Source organism: Arvicola amphibius, chromosome 8 (assembly GCF_903992535.2).
Source record: "Arvicola amphibius chromosome 8, mArvAmp1.2, whole genome shotgun sequence".
Lineage (NCBI taxonomy): Eukaryota > Metazoa > Chordata > Mammalia > Rodentia > Cricetidae > Arvicola > Arvicola amphibius.
Window position 1 is genome coordinate 94,741,448 of NC_052054.1, and position 18,966 is coordinate 94,760,413.

General features: G+C 40.9%; 1 protein-coding gene across 12 annotated transcripts in view; it reads right to left on the reverse strand.

Moving 5' to 3' along the window:
• Pam (peptidylglycine alpha-amidating monooxygenase) overlaps window positions 1–18,966 on the reverse strand; it is a 289,362-nt gene that overhangs the window by 94,319 nt on the left and 176,077 nt on the right. For all 12 annotated transcript variants that reach the window (XM_042055489.1, XM_038338643.2, XM_042055490.1 and 9 more), the window contains exons 6-7: window positions 8,617–8,702; window positions 7,270–7,353 (exon numbers count right to left, since the gene is read on the reverse strand). In XM_042055489.1, the coding sequence (XP_041911423.1) occupies window positions 7,270–7,353; window positions 8,617–8,702 (170 nt within the window). The remainder of the gene's footprint in view (window positions 1–7,269; window positions 7,354–8,616; window positions 8,703–18,966) is intronic.

The following is an 18,966-nucleotide window of genomic DNA, read 5'->3' on the forward strand; positions in this document are numbered from 1 at the left end:
ACAGAGAAATTAAATAAAAGACAACTTGGGTGACAAGAGTCCAAATCTAAAGCACAAAATCAGAAGATGGGAGAAGGGCTGTTAAAGTCTTGCAGGTTAAAAACCGTCTAAAGTACATGGCACTGGGGCTCAGAGAAGGCCGAGGGCATAACGGTTCGTGCTGCTCTTGCTAAACACTAGAGTTTGGTTCCGGGATGTTGGGTATCCCAGAGCTTCCAGTAACTTCAGATCCTAGATACCTGTTAATCTCTTTGGACATCCAGAATCACCTGCAATCATATGCACCTACCCCCACAGAGACAAATTACATTTTTTTTTAAAAAAAATAAAGTACACATGATCATGCCAGTTTTTCAGGCCCCTCGCTTGTTTGCTTACATTATTATGGCTATTCTGTTCTATTTGCATGTGCTTCTACTTGACAGGAAATGACATGCACACAGATTTTCCTTTTACCTTTGCTTCCATGTAGTGTATTATGTGAAATGAAACGAGCTTAACTGGTAGTCTGGCAACAAATGAAGCTACAGAGAATACAGAAAAGCAGGTAGAGGCGGGCAATATGCCCAGTCACGAGGCAACAGCCTTTGTACTATCATAGACCACGGGTTCCTATTTAGTACAATGCACCATAGCCCAGTCACGAGGCAACAGCCTTTGTACTATAATAGACCACGGGTTCCTATTTAGTACAATGCACCATAGCATTATGAAATGTGGGGAAGGGGTAAGAAGATTTTGAATTAACATTTATTGCCAATCTGCTTCATGCTGCCACTTATATAACAGCATACAACACCACACATCTGACAACTTCATAGACACATCATATATTCTCTGATGACTTTTAGCCAATTGTTTTACTGAACCATTTAGCTTTTAACACGTTTATATGTATGTTTCTCTGCATGGGAATGTGCATTGTGACATTGGTGTCCATAGAGATCAGAAGATGCTGTGGGAGCTAGAGCTACAGGCAACGATAACCACCTGGATGTGGGTGCTGGGAACTGATCTACAGGAACCTGCAAGCGCAGTCTATGCTCCGAACTGCTGAGGCATCTCTGTAGCCCCTGTCTAAGATGGTTTATAGTACTTAAAAGAGATGAAACCTTAGCTTTCTGGAAAAAGTTGTTATTAAAAAATAACCATTTCCAAGGACTCCTACTGAAATTTTATGACCTGATTTTACTAATAAAATTCAGAAATGTGGAAGCTAAACTATGTTTTTAGAATTCACACCAAGTTAAAAAATAAGGATTTCTAGGATTGATTCACTTAATTTAGAATATAAGTATTAACTCACTCTCAGGAAAGTGGATCTCCGTCTCTACTTTCAGGATCCCGCTGCAATGTAGGAAATGCAGGCACACTTAGAGGGTTGTGCTGACAGTGTAGGCACAGAAAGCATCACATGACTAGAACCCTCCTTACAACAATTCATTGGCACAATGATTGGGGTCTATGTGCACGTATCTCTGGGGTCTTTTTTTTTTTTTTTACCATAGAAAGAGCTGATAAGAGAAGAGTTTGGTGTATTTGTAAATTTTACTAACCTAGAAAAGAGGGTTTTGCATTTGGGAAGAGGCTCTATTTTCAGACTGCTCTAACTTGAGATCATGAGACCAAGACACTTTTCAACCTGGGAAGCAACCAATTGTTCGAGACTAGTGACCAGTGCTAGGGAACCCCAGAAATAAGAATTCAGTTTTCATAAAATTCCCCTAGACCAAAACCCTGCAAAATCATACCTAACTCTGAGAAAAATCTCAGGAGAATTTTGTCTTCAGAACAAGATTTGGTTGGAAAAAATAAAGACAAAAGCATATGTTTTGTGGAAGGCATTAGTGACTCACCCTGCTGCCATGACAAATAGGAAAATAAAGAAAGGAAGGAAGGAAGGGATTGTTGGGGCTGACAGTTCAAGGGTATAGTCCCTTCGGGGGGTGGTTCAGTCAGGAATGGGAGCATGCTGAATGTCCTGGCTTAGCTTTCTCTTTTCCATTCAGTCTAAGACCCAAACCCACAGAATGGAGTGGTGTACACAGTTAATGTGGGGGTTCCCACCTCAATTAACACAAGCAGAAACTGTTTGACGGCTCCGTCTAAGGGCGTGTCTCCTCAATGATTCTATCCTCTCAAGTTGACACTATTAACTGTCACTTAGAGAAGAAGGACAGATGGAATCCCTGTTGCTACTATTTTCATTTCCTTAAGGACAAGGGCTTGATCTTTGCTTTTTGCACAGTTTAACTGTAAATAATAAACTACAGCATGGACGGGCTCACTGTGAGCCTTAACCTTCACCTGGCGATGGATGGAGATAGAGACAGAGCCCCACATTGGGGCACCGGACTGAGCTCCCAAAGTTCTGATGAGGAGCAGAAGGAGAGAGATCATGAGAAAGAAAGTCAGAACCATGAGGGATGCGTTCACCTACTGAGACAGCAGGACAGAACTAATGGGAGACCACCAAGTCCACTTGGAATGGGACTGATGGAACATGCGACCAAATCGGACTCTCTGAAAGTGGCTGATGGTGGAGGCTGACCGAGGAGCCAAGGACAATGGCGATGGGCTTGGTCTCTACGACATGGACGGGCTCTGTGTGAGTCTTGTCAGTTTGGTTGCTCACCTTCCTGGACCTGGAGGGAGTTGGGAGGACCTTGGACTCAACATAGTGAGGAGAACCCTGATGGCTCTTTGGCCTGGAGAGGGAGGGAGTGGGGGTATGGGTGGAGGGGAGGGGAGGGAAGGGGGAGGAGGAGGGGAGGAGATGGCAATTTTTAATAAAAAATAAATAAACTGGAAAAAAAAGAAAAAAAAAGAAAAAAAAACTGCTCAGGGAATACGACATACCATATAACCTGAACACTTCTTACAACACTGACGGACATGAACATCTATGTTCCGTGTCTAAACTCTAAGATCCTTGAAAAATAGCAAATATCCCTTTTGTAGTAGAGATAGCTATGACAAAGGATTCACTTTGGAGTATTTACTTGCTTATGTGAACCACAGTGAATGCAGCTAACATTCAGTGAATGAATACTCATCAGAGAACTCCAGGTGAGCCATCTGGTCCCATTTCCTGGCTTAAGAAGGCAATGAGCTGCCTACATACTGGGCAAAGACAACAGAACAAGGATGTGCCATTATTATGCTGTCTAGATTTAGAATCATTAAACTCTGAACTATGCTATTACCTATATAAGGCTATCATTTTCAATTAGACTATATGTAATTTCCCTTGAAATATAATTTGTAAATAATTAACCAGTGTACACTTCATAAATCATTCTGACTTTCCCATCCCCTATCCTGGCTACCAGTTTACAGTGTTAGTAGCTTTTCTGCACGCTCAAGCATGGAACTTGCCAGCATCACAAACTGAGACTATGATTCCAACACCTCTAGAGGGAGTGCTCTCAGACCCAAGTCTTACCAGGGCCATTGTTCTCTAACACATTCTTTTCTAATTGCTTGCCACATCTCCCTTCTCTGGTAACATCAAATTAATCACTAAGAGTTTGCCAGGAATGGGGCTATTACGCTCTCAAATCTCTGGATGATTTTTACCTTTGTCTGGAATGTCCCTCCTGGCCCTCAGCCATGGGAGCTCTAGTTTAGCTTACAGAGCTTTGCTCAGGTTCTAAGAAGCCTCCTTGCCTCCCTGGGTTAACGTGGGTGCTTCTGCCTCTCTACAGCCTCCATTGCTAGCATGCTCATCTATGACTTCCTGTGCACACACTCCTTTTGTGTTTGCACTACTGTGAGAGTAAACTCTGGCTGGCAGGAAAGCAGTACCCTGCAACAGCCCAGGCCTGCCCAGGACTGGCATGGTGTTTCAAAAAGCTAAGTCACTTTTGATGAAGCTTTTACAGCTTAATATTTGGTACAGTTACAAAACACAGCAAACAAGCGTTTTGTACGATCTCATAGAACGCATATGCCATCTTTTTCCTACTGTGAGAGATTCCAGTCTAAGACTTTCTGACTGTAGGTTATGCTTCCTGGCTGTCAATCATGGCCCCACAAGTTTAAGGAGGTTCTTTACCATCATTGTGGGAGGTCTGTTTCTTAACAAGTCCATTCTGAAAAAAAAAAATGCTTGCTTGCTTAAGCCAAATATCTCCCCACTTTTCAGTAGGAAACAGAAATTTCCTGGGAGTGTTATACTCTTTTTGATTTACAACATACAGAAAATGATCATCCCTCATTCTTAAGGTGTAAAGTTCCAATCTTCACTGACATTGCTATCAGAGTAGCGGCTTTTCATATGTTCGTGCGTTTCTGTGCACAGCTACACATACACCACACATATTGGATGCACTTTAATAAGTAGAAGATGCTGTTTTCTCTTCTTCTAATTGCTTATGAAGAGAAATGTAGCATTTTGCACAGAATCTGTTTCAACAGAAGCAACTCTGCTGGGGACTTGGGCAGGCCTGAGCCCATCCACATGCACGCTCGCACACACGCACACATGAGCGCACACATGGGGACCTGCTCTCAGCTGGTGAGAGTGGAGTGCAGTGCCCTCGCTGGCAGGTACTTAAAGAGGAAAAGGATGAGGAGTGGATGGGGCAGAGGGGGAAGGTGGAGGGAGCAAGAGGAGGGAAGGGAATGGAAACAGGGGTTGGAATGTAAAATGAGAAAAGATCATTTTTTTTTAAAAAAAATAATTTAAAAAGCAGAAATTCTATGGGATGAAAACTGTATTGTAAAGACACAGATGGCATTCTAAAAGAAAGTGCTGGCACAGCCCCTTCTTGCTCATCAGCTCTTCCGTCTTATTTTTCTTCCTCACGGTCCACCTATGCACACAAGCACACATAAGTACGGACAGCCTGTTCAAATGTTATTATTTACTTTTGTTTTGCTAATTGTCTATTTTTTTCATATTAACAGCCTTAATGGCACACAACTGTGACTATGTAGCTCATTTTAAAAACAAAGTCTCATCCTTTAGAAAACCTTTAATATATTAAGTGACAAATTTTATAAAATGGAAAAATCATTTTCCAAGACAATACATTAATTTATAAAGCTTCCCAAACTGTATTAGGCTTACCCAAGTCTGGTAGTCTTGAGTTGTATAATTCAATTCCTATCCATCCCCAATTCAATAAATGGAAAATGTCCGTTTCATTATTTCAATGAGATTTGATGCTCTCCTGTGTGCTCCCTTAATGTTCTATACCATGTGACAAGATCGTATCTACTGGCACTGAATGAATTATGGGAATTATTTTTTACACTTTTCTATTAGAGTAAGTGATACACTATTTTATGTTACAATAAGCTCTCTGAATATTAATGCTGGCTGTCTCTATACCTTTTATATGGCTTCTTTTGGAAAAACTAGTCTAGAAAGGAGAGAAGCCACTACATGAAATTTCCCATCTGCCTTTTACAGTAAGAAAAGTTGCTTGCTTATATATTAAAATATCAGGGCATTATTACCTTAATATTAACACTAATTCTAAAATGAGTCATCAGTAAGAGATTAAATTATTAAAGTGTCATGTTTTTCCAACATCGGTGCCTATCATCCATTTTCTCTGAGGAATGCAGCCAGCCTCTGTCAGGAGTTCGAGAAAAATCTCTGAGGAATTATGTTGACAGCAAAGTTCAGTGTCTCACAGAGGGACAGAGAATCTGGCTTGCATGCGCGTGGGTGGGTTGAGCTGGTCTGGCTGTGGGCCTCAGGGACAGCCTGCTTGCCATTTCCAAAACACGAGTTCCATCAGAGTTCCATAGGCAGCATCAGAAGCTGCCTGTTCGACTGAGGCCAGATGCAGCATTCCAGAGCAAACTGTTTCTGGCTTTGTTCCTCAAACACAAACATTGTTTTATTCCTTTGCTTGCAGCAAAACCTTGTCTCAGCAATCTTGACTGCTGGCAATTTACGAGCAGGTTATGGGGCAGAGATGGAAAGCTATTTTGTCGTGACTGAGTATGTGTGTGTGTGTGTGTGTGTGTGTATATATATAAATTTTATTTGTAATTTAGGATTGTACCTTGGTCTGCAGGTTCTCATTTAACTGATCACATGTCTAATTAGAAGTGTTCAGTTCTATAAAATTACAACTTTCAATATACTTTTCTAGAGGAAGGTAACATGGTGCTCCATTTCTGGGGGCTGAGAACCTAGGGAGTCTCTCCACAACATGGGGGGTCTCTCAGGACAAGCTCTGAGACCGTGGTTCTCAGCCTTTGGGTCATTGCCCCTTTCACAGGTGTCATATATCAGATATTTACATTACAATTCATAACAGTAGCAAAACTACAGTTATAAAGTAGCAACGAAAAATAATTTTATGATTGGGGGGTCATCACAACATGAAAAACTGCATTAAAGGGTTGCAGGATTAGGAAGGTTGAGAACCACTGTTCTAGAATGTATTTCCTAGGTACAGACAGACACCGGCTTCTAGAACTTGTTACTGGATGGAAATCAAATGAGTTTGAAGAAGAAAATTTGTCTGGTCAGTTATTCCACATATCACTTTATAGAATTCTGGAGGAAGTGTGTCAGCCCAGGACAGGAAAACAGCCGACGAGCCAATGAGAACTCAGTTACTATTTACAATCTCATGGAACCACGAGTACAAATTCAAAACGTAGCTGTAGTTCACTACAAGCCCCAGAGCAAATAAGAAGTACCACATTTGGTTGCCTTGGAAACAGAGCCCATTAGTCATGTTGATGGTTCTTTAACAGGAGAAGGGGCGTTTTAATAAAATGCACAGTGATCACAGGTAGAGCAACTTGTGTCGGCTGATTTAGTATGTTAACCAGTGACTGAGACCAGTGCCTCAGTACAGAGGACACGGAGGAGTGCATGCAGAGGCCGTGCGAATTACACATGAAATTCAGCAGTTGCCAGATGGCTTGCAGAAGCCGTTCACTCTCCCTGTGGCTTGCTCACCATAAAGTAACTAAGGCAGTAGGTTTTTTCTGTGCTTTCTAATGGTATTGACTGCAATGAGTGACACTTCTGATAGGCATAGCAAGCAGGTTAGATAACGCATTGGACGCCAGCAAAAATGAAAGCAGAGTAGGATGGAAACTTGCATTGTGGAAATAACCTTTAGAAACAAAGCCATTCCTTCAGCAGTTGCAAATTAAAGCAACTTAAGGCAATTATCCCGGCTTGGCAGAATATATGGGCAATCCTTCATTTTATTGCATGGATAATAGCACACCTCGTTTAAGGAATAAAGTATTGAACATTTTGCTCAGTTCCAACACTTCAAAACTTACCTCGAAAAGCACTAATATCTCCATAGTGAACTTGAAGGACAAAGTATTTACTTCCAGTTTCTCCTCCAACTCTGAATCCAACACCTAAATCATTATAAAAACAAACTGTCATTACGGAAGCTGGGGCTTACATGCGTCACAGTCAGGAGTCATTTTGTGCTGCTGGACATGAAACCCTCGGGGCACAAAATGACTTCCACCATACAAAATTAGCACATTGAAGATGAAAGAAACTGCATTGGCCAGAGAATGTTTAACCAAAATTCTAAAAGAATCTATATTCATAGTTCCCAATTTAGAGCCAGAGGGGTCCCTGGTCCTTTAACCAAACAGACCACTCACTGGGAATAAATTCTGGGACAAAATTCTGTCCTTGTTGGCTGTTTAACAAACATATAAAAAGATTCTATTTCTGTTTAATAAACATTATGATTTACATTTTCAAAGTGGTTGTAGGAAAGAGAATCTTAGAAGTATCTCAGAGTGGCTACTTTCCCTCCCACATGAAGACAGGGTCTTCAAAAGTAACACAGAGGAGACCAGTTGCTAGCTAGGTCACACAATCCAGGTGTCTATGAATGCCCTTACTGTTTATGTGGAGGTTGTTGGCGATGTGTTTAAAATATACCTAGTATTCACAGGCTGAGAAAATGCATGTGCTTTCAAAATGTCAACACATCTGTGACAGACCTTCTAGGATGTTTAAGCCTGTTGGTGGGCACAAGGTAACAGGCAGAGAGATTTCTGATTTGAAGCAATGCAATTTATGGTGACGGCATGAGCTAGGAAGGGAGGGTAGGCGTGTGCATCTTAAAATCCACTTCTCACCACAGTGCATGTATCCCATAGCCAAACCATGCACTCTTTTTAATATTCTGAAGCATTTTTTTGCAATAAGAGAGCATCTCACCATTCACTCAGACATCGGCTGCTTCTAGCAACAATTGACAGGTAAAGTCAGGAAGCCAGCTAAGTTTGACATTACATTAAATACCTAGGTTCCAGGACTTAAAAAAAATATTATTGCTGCTGAAACAGCAATTTATTTAATTTCCAGGGCTCTCTTGGCTCAGGAAATGTTCCTGCTGTCAAGAGCCAATGTGCCTTAGGCCAAAGGTGACCCGAGGTACACTTGATTATTTTCTAATTCAGTCCAAGCTGTTTCGAGAGAGCAAACTACTTACCAAAGAGGTGAGAAAAAGTGACCAACTACCTTTCAGTACAAAGCAGGTGAGGCTGGCACTTTGAATGAAACTGCAATATGGCTCACAGGCATACGATCCTTTTAGAAAGGCCCATTAATACGCTGATGAACACTAGTAAGACAACAAGACATTTCAGATGTACCTTTGGGGAGCCGGGTTGGGGGAGCATCTCTTGCCCAGGCATATAGAATGTTGGCTTTATCTGTACAGGTTCCTTCATCACAAAACCTGGGAAAAAAAATGGAGCTGTCACACCTACTCAGACAATGAAATATATAAACAGTTCCATATTTGGGCAGGTATTTAAAGGTCAAACACATCAATATATATTCATTGTATTTTTAAGTCTTAATAACCTAATGTTGCTTGGAGCAAGTTCTGACTGGAAGAAGCACCCGAAAAAGGGACGGGAAGCAATCCTTTGTTGTGGATATACAGCCTAGGCCTGGATACATTCCTATGTAAAATGCCCTCTTTGCAATCAGATAGCCAGCCAGTCATAATGCTCAACACTGTACTGCATAAGCAAACCTAATGAAGCGGATCTCTAGACAGACACTGACAACAGGGACCTCTACGTTTTGCCTTTTGTGATCAGTGATGCTGTGAATACATTTTTGACCATATCAACAAATACGAGTCCTCATAAAGAAAAATAAAATTTGTACATCTACTTAAAGGGCCTTTGACTATACTACACATAAACACACACACACACAGGGATTTTTGATTATACTATAACACACATACACACAGGACTTTAAAAAGATTATGGACACTGGCTTGCATTTATGAATTTTTCACGTCGGTGCAAGAGCCACTTCGTGTTACTGCTTAGTGTTTTAGCTTTCTCTGTAACGCAGAGATATTTACCTCTCGCAGCTATTCTGTAAATCAAATGAGAAAACTCTTCACAAACCAAGGCACTACATATTGTAATGCACTGTTTAATAAAACGCTCACCTTATTAAAACATTATCCACTGTGGAAAGACTTCAAGGTGAGGGGATCACTCAAGTGCAGAACCTCTCTTCAGTTTCACCCCTGGGCCCCCCAAAAGTTGTGATTCCTGCGGATATCTATCATCCCTTGAAAACCTAGCAGCTTGTGTACATAAACCCGTTTTCAGGGCCATAATAGTGACGTAAGTCAGGCAAATGTTATAGTCTGGACCTCTGGTAGACCTAATTTAATATATGATAAGTTGATGGCAAATCATATTGTTTCTAACAACATTATAACCCTCGGTTCATCCCGTTATTGAATTAGATTTGTTTAAAACATGGCCAGGCTACATTTTTTTATACTGCTTTATGTTTGTGTTTTGGAAAATTGGGGCCAAACAAGGTCAGAGGCAGGAAATAAAATAGACCATAGAGGTTGAAATCAAGAAGAAAGACAAATACAGCTTTTTTGGTGGTAGCTGGCTCACTAAGATGAAAAAATGCACTACCTATGATCTGGAGAGATTGAAAAGGCAGGATGTTGTGGCTTCTTAAACAGACCTGAGGCTGCAGCTCTGAAAATACTGAGGTTACCTCTACAAAAACCATTGGTAAATCCATCTCTCTTTCAAACTCAGGCAGGAACACTTGCCCCATTTCCTGTTACAAACAGGGACAGGGTTGGGGAAAAGGACAGCAGAATTAAGAACAAGAGACCCAGCACCACGGTGTCCCAAACATTATGCATAGCAAATGTGCTTGCTTCTATAAATCGGGCTGCAGAGAGACTGCGCAATGTGTGTTGTAAAACTCACCAACCAGTTGTTTCTTACCGCTCACTGTCAAGTACAATGCACTAAAGATGAAGGATCTCTACCATGTGAGAACTGTGTTTCAGAACAAATGTCTACGACATCCTCACGCCAAACGTGTTAAAGGGCTTTAGGGTGTTGGACAGTGCCCAGAAGCATAAACATTGTCTTGGCTTCTTTGTATAATAGTTAAATAAATGAGACTGTCAGAGGTGATGAACTATAGCTCTTACTCCTTGTAGGATATTAAAGCTTAAGGATTTCAGTGGCAATTTTTATACTTTACAACGATTGCCTAATATACCTTACACCCGTGTGATAGCAGTGTTAAGATAATTGCTTTCTCTGATATGGAAGTCAATTTTCCTTTTTTCTTTCCTTGGGTTTTTGAAACAGGGTTTTTCTGTAGCTTTGGAACGTGTCCTGGAACTAGTTCTGTAGAGCAGGCTGGCCTCGAACTCACAGAGATCCGTCTGCCTCTGCCTCCCAAATGCCGGGATTAAAGGTGTGCGCCGCCACCACCCGTCATGGAAGTTTCAATACAGAAGCAGATGGACGTAGAACAGAGAACATAGAATACATTCCACTTCCAGGCCGAGTTCTAGTTTTCCTTGTTAGGGAGGCTTCTGAACCCATCACAAATTTCCCTTCTTTAACCGTAGCACCACACCAAGCCTTGGCCTCCTCATCCATCTCTTTAGCCAGAACAGGAGCGTGAGTTTGAGACAAGGCCTTCTGTTCTGTTTTCACAGAACCTGTGAGTCTGCCCGGCAGTCAGCAAAGAGGTGGTACATTTTGCTTCTTTCACTTTACATGTTCAGACACTTCACCGAGTTGACTAAAGGGATACTGCACTGTCACAGGTAAAATAATAATTAAAAATTTACGATAAAAGCAAAAGACAAGCAGCAGCACATTTGAAACATTACTTGCCCGGCTGCTCTTCACTCTCTCAGGAATGCTGTGAATTGGCTGCACTTTGAAACCCAGGGAGTCAGTCAGTTCAAGCAAGTGCAAAGGTCACACAGCGAAGCCACAGGGCACAGTTCTAGCTGCTGCTCTTTGTCTCGTCACAACTCATGATCCTGATTTACAGGCAGAGACTATCTTAGGGAGATAAACATTACTGATACCGTCGTACCGGAAGGGAAAGCTTGTACACGCAGTTCTAAAATCAAATTTCAGGCGGAATAAACTGCTCTGACCCAGTCACAACATCACACCATTTCACGTTCTACTTTTGTCAGGTCGGACAGAAAAGCAACTTCCAAACTATATCTTGGGACTACAGAGATGGCCCAGTGGTTGGGAATGCTTGCTGCTCTTCCACAAAAGCCTATGTTCAGTTCCTGGCACCCACACTGGGCTTACTGCCACTCATAATTCCAGTCCCAGTACACCTGACAAACTCTTCTGGCTTTCATGGGAACACACACACACGCAAACACACACACACACACACACACACACACACACACACACAACTTAGATTGAGGCTTGGAGATGGTTCACTGGTTAAGAGTGCTGACTTTTCTTCCAGAGGAGCTGAGTTTGGTTCCCAGCATTTGCATGACAGCTTACAAACAGACTCCAGCACCAGAGAATCTTACACCCTCTTCTTCCTTCTCTGCATACTGGAGGTTTCTCTCCTGTCTGCCAATTCTCAAATAGCTACTCTGAGGTTTAATATTAATTACAAACCATTTGGCCAATGGCTCAGGCTTATTATCAACTAACTTTTACATCTCAAATGAACCCATTTTTATTAATCTATTTATTGCCCATGTGGTTGTGGCATTATGTCACATCTTGCTTCTCTGGAGGCTGGTGGCATCTCCCTGACTCCACCTTTTTTTCTCCCTGTGTCTCTGTTTAGATTTCCTGCCTGGCTCAATTCTACTTGGCTATTGGCCAAATCAGCTTCTTTATTAACCAATGGTAATAAAACATATTTGCAGCATACAGAGGGACATCCCACATCATCTCTGGGCACTGCACACAGGTGGTCCATGCACAGACAGGCATGCAGGCAAAAGACTCACACACCTAACTATTTTGAAATCTTAGCTTAATTCAAAACAATGTCTATATATTTTTTAAAAATGTATTCAATACATGACTAAGTAACGTTGACTCAAAGAAAAATATCAGGATACTTAAAATCATCTTAAACCTAACGAGTGTGAGAACTAAATGAAGAAAGTAAATTGAGAGAGCAAGAGGGATGACTTTTGTTGATGGCACGAAACAGTTTTACATTCTATTAACAAAAAATGACATTTATAGTTTAAAGGGAGGGGGGAAACAATTAACATTTGAAGTGAAAATGGCTCTGGGTTCTTGGACCTTCCCTCTGGAAACCTTTCACCTCTAAGCCATAGGGAAACCTTTTAGATGACATGGAGGTGTTCTGATTGTGCCAAGCATGGAAGAGAGCAGTCTTGTCATGTTGAATTATGCCTATAAAGTATGAGTGACTATTAAAGCACTCCCTGGTTGTATCTGTTAAGGGCTGTTTGAAACCTAAGGTTGCTTAGGCAAGGTAGGAAATGACACCTTATCATTTCTTTTGGATAAAATAATGAAACTCAAGATGTCAAGTCTTAAAGTTAAATCTGCATGGTTTTGTGAGGTTAGTGTTTACTGTCAATGTGATGGGATCTGGAAATGCCTAGGAAGCAGCTTCCAGGCACAGCTGTGTGGGCTTCTTTAGCCTCTGGGCATGCTTGCGAGGGACAATTTTGATCAACTGTACTGGCTCATCTTAGCTGTCATTTGCACCATATCTTGGGCAGGGGACTCAGCATTCATCACTTCGCTTCTGATGTGACCAGAGGCTTCCAGCTCCTCTTGCCTTGACTTCCCTGTCATATGGATATGACCTGACCTGTGAGTTGGAATAAATCCCCTTCCCCTGAGATGCTTTTGTTTATTACATCAACAGGAAAAGAAACAAATGAGGCTGGTTGTAAATTCTAACTGCAATGCATTAGGTATCCAGTGCCCACAGCCAGAAAAGATAACATCAGGTTAGAGGTGGGTTTCGTTTTTTGTTTCTTTTATTTTTAGAAATACAACGTAATAATTAATGGCATGGGTGAGATATTGTCACCTTTCAAAATGGCACTGGTCTGCGTTAAATTATCCAAATATAATTAACTGCACTATAACCTATGGGATATTTCTGCCAATTCAGATAATCCCATGTGAACGTCGGTATAGTAGTTATGCATTTGCACAGCAACTCAAAGAATACCTAATTAGAAAAGCTAAATAAGAATGGGGCAGCTTGATGAACAACATTATAGGAACAGCCCCTGAGACTCCCCCCCACCAACCCCCAGTGAGAAAGCCAATAAAGTCTGTAAGGCTAGAGGGAATGAAGCACAATTTGTCAGTGCAAACCAAGGCATCCTTCCATGGAGGCTCTACCACCAGAACTGTACACAACATAGTTTACTCTTTCATAGCCCAATAAGGCACGATTAGAATTCCTGTTTAAGCAGGGTGTGGTGGTGCAGGCCTTAGATCTCTGGACAGGCAGGCAGGTGTCTGAGTTCAAGGCCAACCTAGTCTACAAACCGAGTTCCAGGACATTCAGGACTGTTACACAGAGAATCCCTGTCTTCAAAATCAAAACAAAAAACGTCCGGGGACAACTACTAAGGAAAGTTTGAACCCACGATGCTCAGTAATATTTTATGGTATAATGTCACTACTTTGTTTTAACTCTAATGCTGGTCTTGTACGGAAAGATAATCAAACTCACACAGGGTGTTTCATTTAAATGTATTTATTTTATGTGTTTGGCTCTTTTGCTGTGTCGATGTTGAAGAGCATGTCTGATCCCTTGGAACTGAAGGCACTGAGAGTTGTGAGTTGCCATGTGCATGCTGGGAATTGAAGCCAGGTCCTCTGGCTCTTAACTGCTGAACCATCTCTCTAGCTCCCTCAGTCTCTTTTTGAAACTGTCAAAATGTTTGCAGCCATGGCACTAAGTAGCCCAAGTAAATGCTAAGGGGCTCCTTCCACCAACTCCATCACTTCGGTTATCAGCCAAGGAACATAAGCACTGTTCATCCAGAGTTAGAACAGATACCATCTGTGCTTTAACCAATGGATATGTGTTTCCTATCCTCATACCACTCAGTTACAATATTAAGGTAAAATAAACGTAGTGGTAGAGGATAAGGATGTAGCTCAGTTGGTAGAGTACTTGCCTAGCTTGTAAGAGGGCAAAGGTTCAATCCCTAAAATAACAAAAGCAAGACTAGTGGTCTTAACCCTAGCACTCAAAAGATAGGGGTAAGAACCAGGGCAAGGTCAGCAAGGAGTAGAGACCCTGCCCAGATAAACAGATATGAATAAAGGGAGGCAGAGACAGTTAATTCCAGTCCAGTAAAAACTTGTGACAAAAGATTACACATCATATAGTGCCTAGCATGAAAGAGGTTTGGGAGGTTTGCTCTTTTCGTTTTGCTGAGAGGGGTGCTCTATCTGTCAATTTTTTTAGAAGTTTCAATGGCAGAAGAAACAAAGAAGGCACTGCGGGAAACACTTGGAATGCTGCTAGGAGGTGTTCAATGTACCCAGGATGCAGAGAAGCTGTGACAGGCGGTGTATGCAAACCCTGCTCTCAAGAAATCCTTATGGTTTGGAGGCAAGCAGCAGAACAGGGGCCTTCCCTGGCAAACGTCCTCACTAAGGTCAAACGACACTGGAGTGAGTAACCAAGCAGAGTGTGCTACATGCAGGCACATAAGTGCTCTAGCTACTTGTGTTTCCTCCTCTGCTTAGCATCCGCAACCCTGTGGAGAGGGTGGCACTTAAAAAGACACAGCAGGTGGCTAATAAATAGAAGCAGTTGAAAGGGATTTCAGCTAATACTTCAGAGGATGGGGAAGCACTCTACTTTTTTAGCTGGATGCTAAGTTAGAACAGCTGGAAATATCCTCCTCTAGCCAGCTGGGACTCGCCTGTTTAAAAAAACATCAAACAACTTGTAGAAGCCCTCTCTGACTCCCAAAGATGAGATGGTCATAAGTATTACTAGGAGTAGTTTAAAAATTCATTATAAGAACTAAAAATAGTTTTAGCTATGCACAGACAGCCATGCACAAGGCTGGACATTAAAAGCCCACTAACTCTAACGGCCTAACCTTTTGGTGGGTTTGGTCATGTACACAGTTTAACGGATGCAGAAATAACATAAAAGTGTTTATATCAGCAGAGTACTGTGCAATAGTTGAAGTTCAAGTTGGGTGTCACATATGGTTCCCCTCGAACACTCAAAGCATTTATCCAACTTCTGGAACAAACCCTCTATCTTCTTGAAGTATAGAGCACATAATTATTATCTGTAACCTCTCAATATTGTTCGCTCAATATTCGGGAAAAAAATCTTAAATTGCCTTCAGTTGTTTAATCATTACACTTGGCACTCCACAGAACAGCAAATGTAGAACTCTACAATCACATATGTTTAAAACCAATCAAACCAACAAGAGGCACTCGAAGGTGCAGAGATGGCTTGACACTTAGCAGTACTTCCTACTCCTACAGGGCATCTGAATTTGGTTCCTATCACCTACAGGGAAACTCAGGCCTCTGTAACACTAGTCTTAAGGGATCCAACACTCTCTTCTGGCTTTCTGGGCATCATGCAGAAGCATGGAATACAGACAAGCATGGAGGTGAAAACAGGCACACCACATACAATAAACATAAATTAATCTTAAAGAAATAGTACTTCAAAGCTATTACCCCAAATACCAAATAACTTATTTAAATAAAAATCATTATATATCTTCAAATCTCGAAACTCTCAGTGAATAACTACTTATTGACAAAATTACTAATATAAGAATGAAGGTGTAGTAATGAATTCACAGAATAGAACAATGCAAATTTTATTTTCCAAGACCTGCATATTTACTAGTTATTAGTACAGGTCTGTACATTTAAATGTATGCGTGCATGTAATCTACATTTTCTTTTTCATTCCTAAGAGAGGGGCTGGAGATGTGGCAAGTAGAGCACTTGCTTAGACTCATATTCAGCCAATAAATCAGCCGACTGCTGTCTTGGTTCCCATCTTCCTGCTATTCCTCACTCTTGGTCCCTAAATGTGGCTAATTGTCTTCTGTATTAACAGCGGGCGTCTGAAGGTATTAGATTACACGGGACAGGTACTTCTGCCTTCTTGACATGCGTCTTCGGAGAGTTTGCTTCCCCATCAGCTGGTCCCTATTTGCATCCTCCAGAGGTATGTTAATTTGGAACTGAGCATCAGGCCCACTCGAACTATAAAGAGACCACCCCACAGTATATTAAAAGGTTTGTATCAACATATGCAATTTAAGCGCACATGCATATAATTAACTAGACACATTAACAGTGTGAGCTGCTAATTTGGAATGAGACACCAAAGACTAGAATGTGTGTGGAAGGAAAAAAAAAACCTTTAAAATTAAAATGACTCCATAATGAAAACTGCTTCATGCTGTGTCTACTATTTTCATGTAAACTTAATATAACTGTAAATATATTTTAATGAACAGTAGAAAGAGGCAATCACAAAGAGCAAAGGAGGGCAGCTCCACAGTGAAACATCAGAACAGCTCTCTGCCTCCGTATTAAAAGTGCTGCCTGAAGACAGAGGGTGAATTATAACTTCATAATTTCAGGGGAAAAGTGCTTTCTATATTAAAGATACATTTGCCAATGAGCTGGCAGTGCAATCAAAACCTCATGAGAAACGAGCGCTGGGGAGGGAAGGACAGTACTGGATCTCAGGAGCAAAGAGAAAACAGGAAATACAAGCTCGACTGCTAAAAATCATATATATCTTATTAGGTGTTTACACTTTGTTAAAATAGCTTTGTGTTCCCTGAGGAATTTTCTAGCGCATAAACTGATTATCGATGTTACTAAGCATCAAAAGTCAGTACAGATATCACACTGAAAATCACTTGAGAGTTGGAGAGTCTTTCTTTAAATGCCTTCTATCTTGGAAGAGTTGGAAAACAGAATTGCAACTTAAAATGAATATGATAAATCTCATTGTTCAAATTTCAGAAAAGAATACAGAATTTTGGACACGGACATATTTTTGGTGTTCGTGTGATCCAGATGGGAGCACAGGAGGGTAAACGATGGGAAAAACATCATAGACTCTCTAGTGCAGAGCCTGTGAGGTGGTGGGGGCGGGAGGCACAACGTCCTTTGAAGCAGCCTACAAGTTCAGCCCATGAAGTGCCATGAATTCTAATTTTTTAAAGAGAGGAATGGAGCTTGCCAGACACTGGAGAGAAAATAATCTATATTAACTTTAAACGAACTGTAAGGCTAGACTGTAAAGTCAGAGTGAGTAGGGCAGTTTTACTTAATGCATGTCTTCTACTTTGCATATTGAAAAGCTCCTATATCTACTTTTAAATGTTAAATGAATACTTTGGACTTGGCTAAAAGATGAATAATAGTATCAATTATTTTCCTTGTTTTATGGTTACAGAGTCAATTATCACAAATATATAGATTAAATGAGAATGTGAACTACCAGGCAGATATTTGAAATTACATTTAAAATGATACAGAATCGGTGTCACACAAAATCCTAGTTACTCAGTGGTGCGTCATCCTGACAAGGCACATGAGATGTGTGCATGCGGTGAGTCCACCTCTGCGCATGTCTCCAGCTCCTGGCGGTCTCTCTTTCCTCGGTGGATTCACAGAAGGTACACGATGCATACTTACAGAATTATGAAACATTAGCATAAAAGAGGTTTTATGATTGACCTAACATTGATCTAAAAATCAATGAACCAAATAAGCTAGGAGGCCTCCGCAGGGCATCCAGCAATGGGTTTGCTGCTTCTTCATTCTTTTCTATTGTCTTTCTAATATTAATTTTAACAAAACAACATACACAGACACGGCAATCACCACACAATTCCACTTTCACTGGTATTTTCTTAACATCTCCCCAACCGAATCTGGAAGTCTTGGGCACTATATGCTATATATAAAGCTTCAAAATGGCATGTTTAAGAATACCAATAAATATTTAAAGGGCCAAAATAATACGACTGCTTGCTTTGGCATTCCCTTTATATGAGAACAGCAAACAGAGAACCTGCATCTTATATAAAGTTTTAGTGGTTAGCATCATTATAACATCATCCCCGCAGGCAAGATGAAGCCGAAGCCCATACAAAGAGCTTACATTCTTTCTAGCTAGTTAATAAATTCCAATCTAAAAGACTATACTGCTAATTACAAAAAGAATATTTTTTAAAGCATACAAAGGGTGCAATTTGTAGAAGGCTCAGAAATGACTGTCGAAGAATAATCTTTCAAGGTGGAATCTTATTTATAAAAATTTGCTAAAGAGATAAAATTAAAATGTTGCTATCAAAAGGCATTAGCTGCCATTTTTCTAATTCCATTTTTTTATATAAACCTAGTCACATGAGTTTGGTTCCTGTGTGATATGCCCATTACATCAAATAACTTAAGCCTATTAACAAATGCTTTGATGGCACTCGGTCCATGGAGATTTCCACTAATTGCCTTGTGCTTTTCAAAGTTCCAAACACACATTACAATTGCTTATTATCAAAATGACTAGAAAGCAGCTACCGCAAGCCTCACCTCAGACTAATGACTATTTGGATATACCGAGAAAGGTTCTTTGGTATACATGATTGTGTAGGAGCAAGACGTCAAAACAAACCC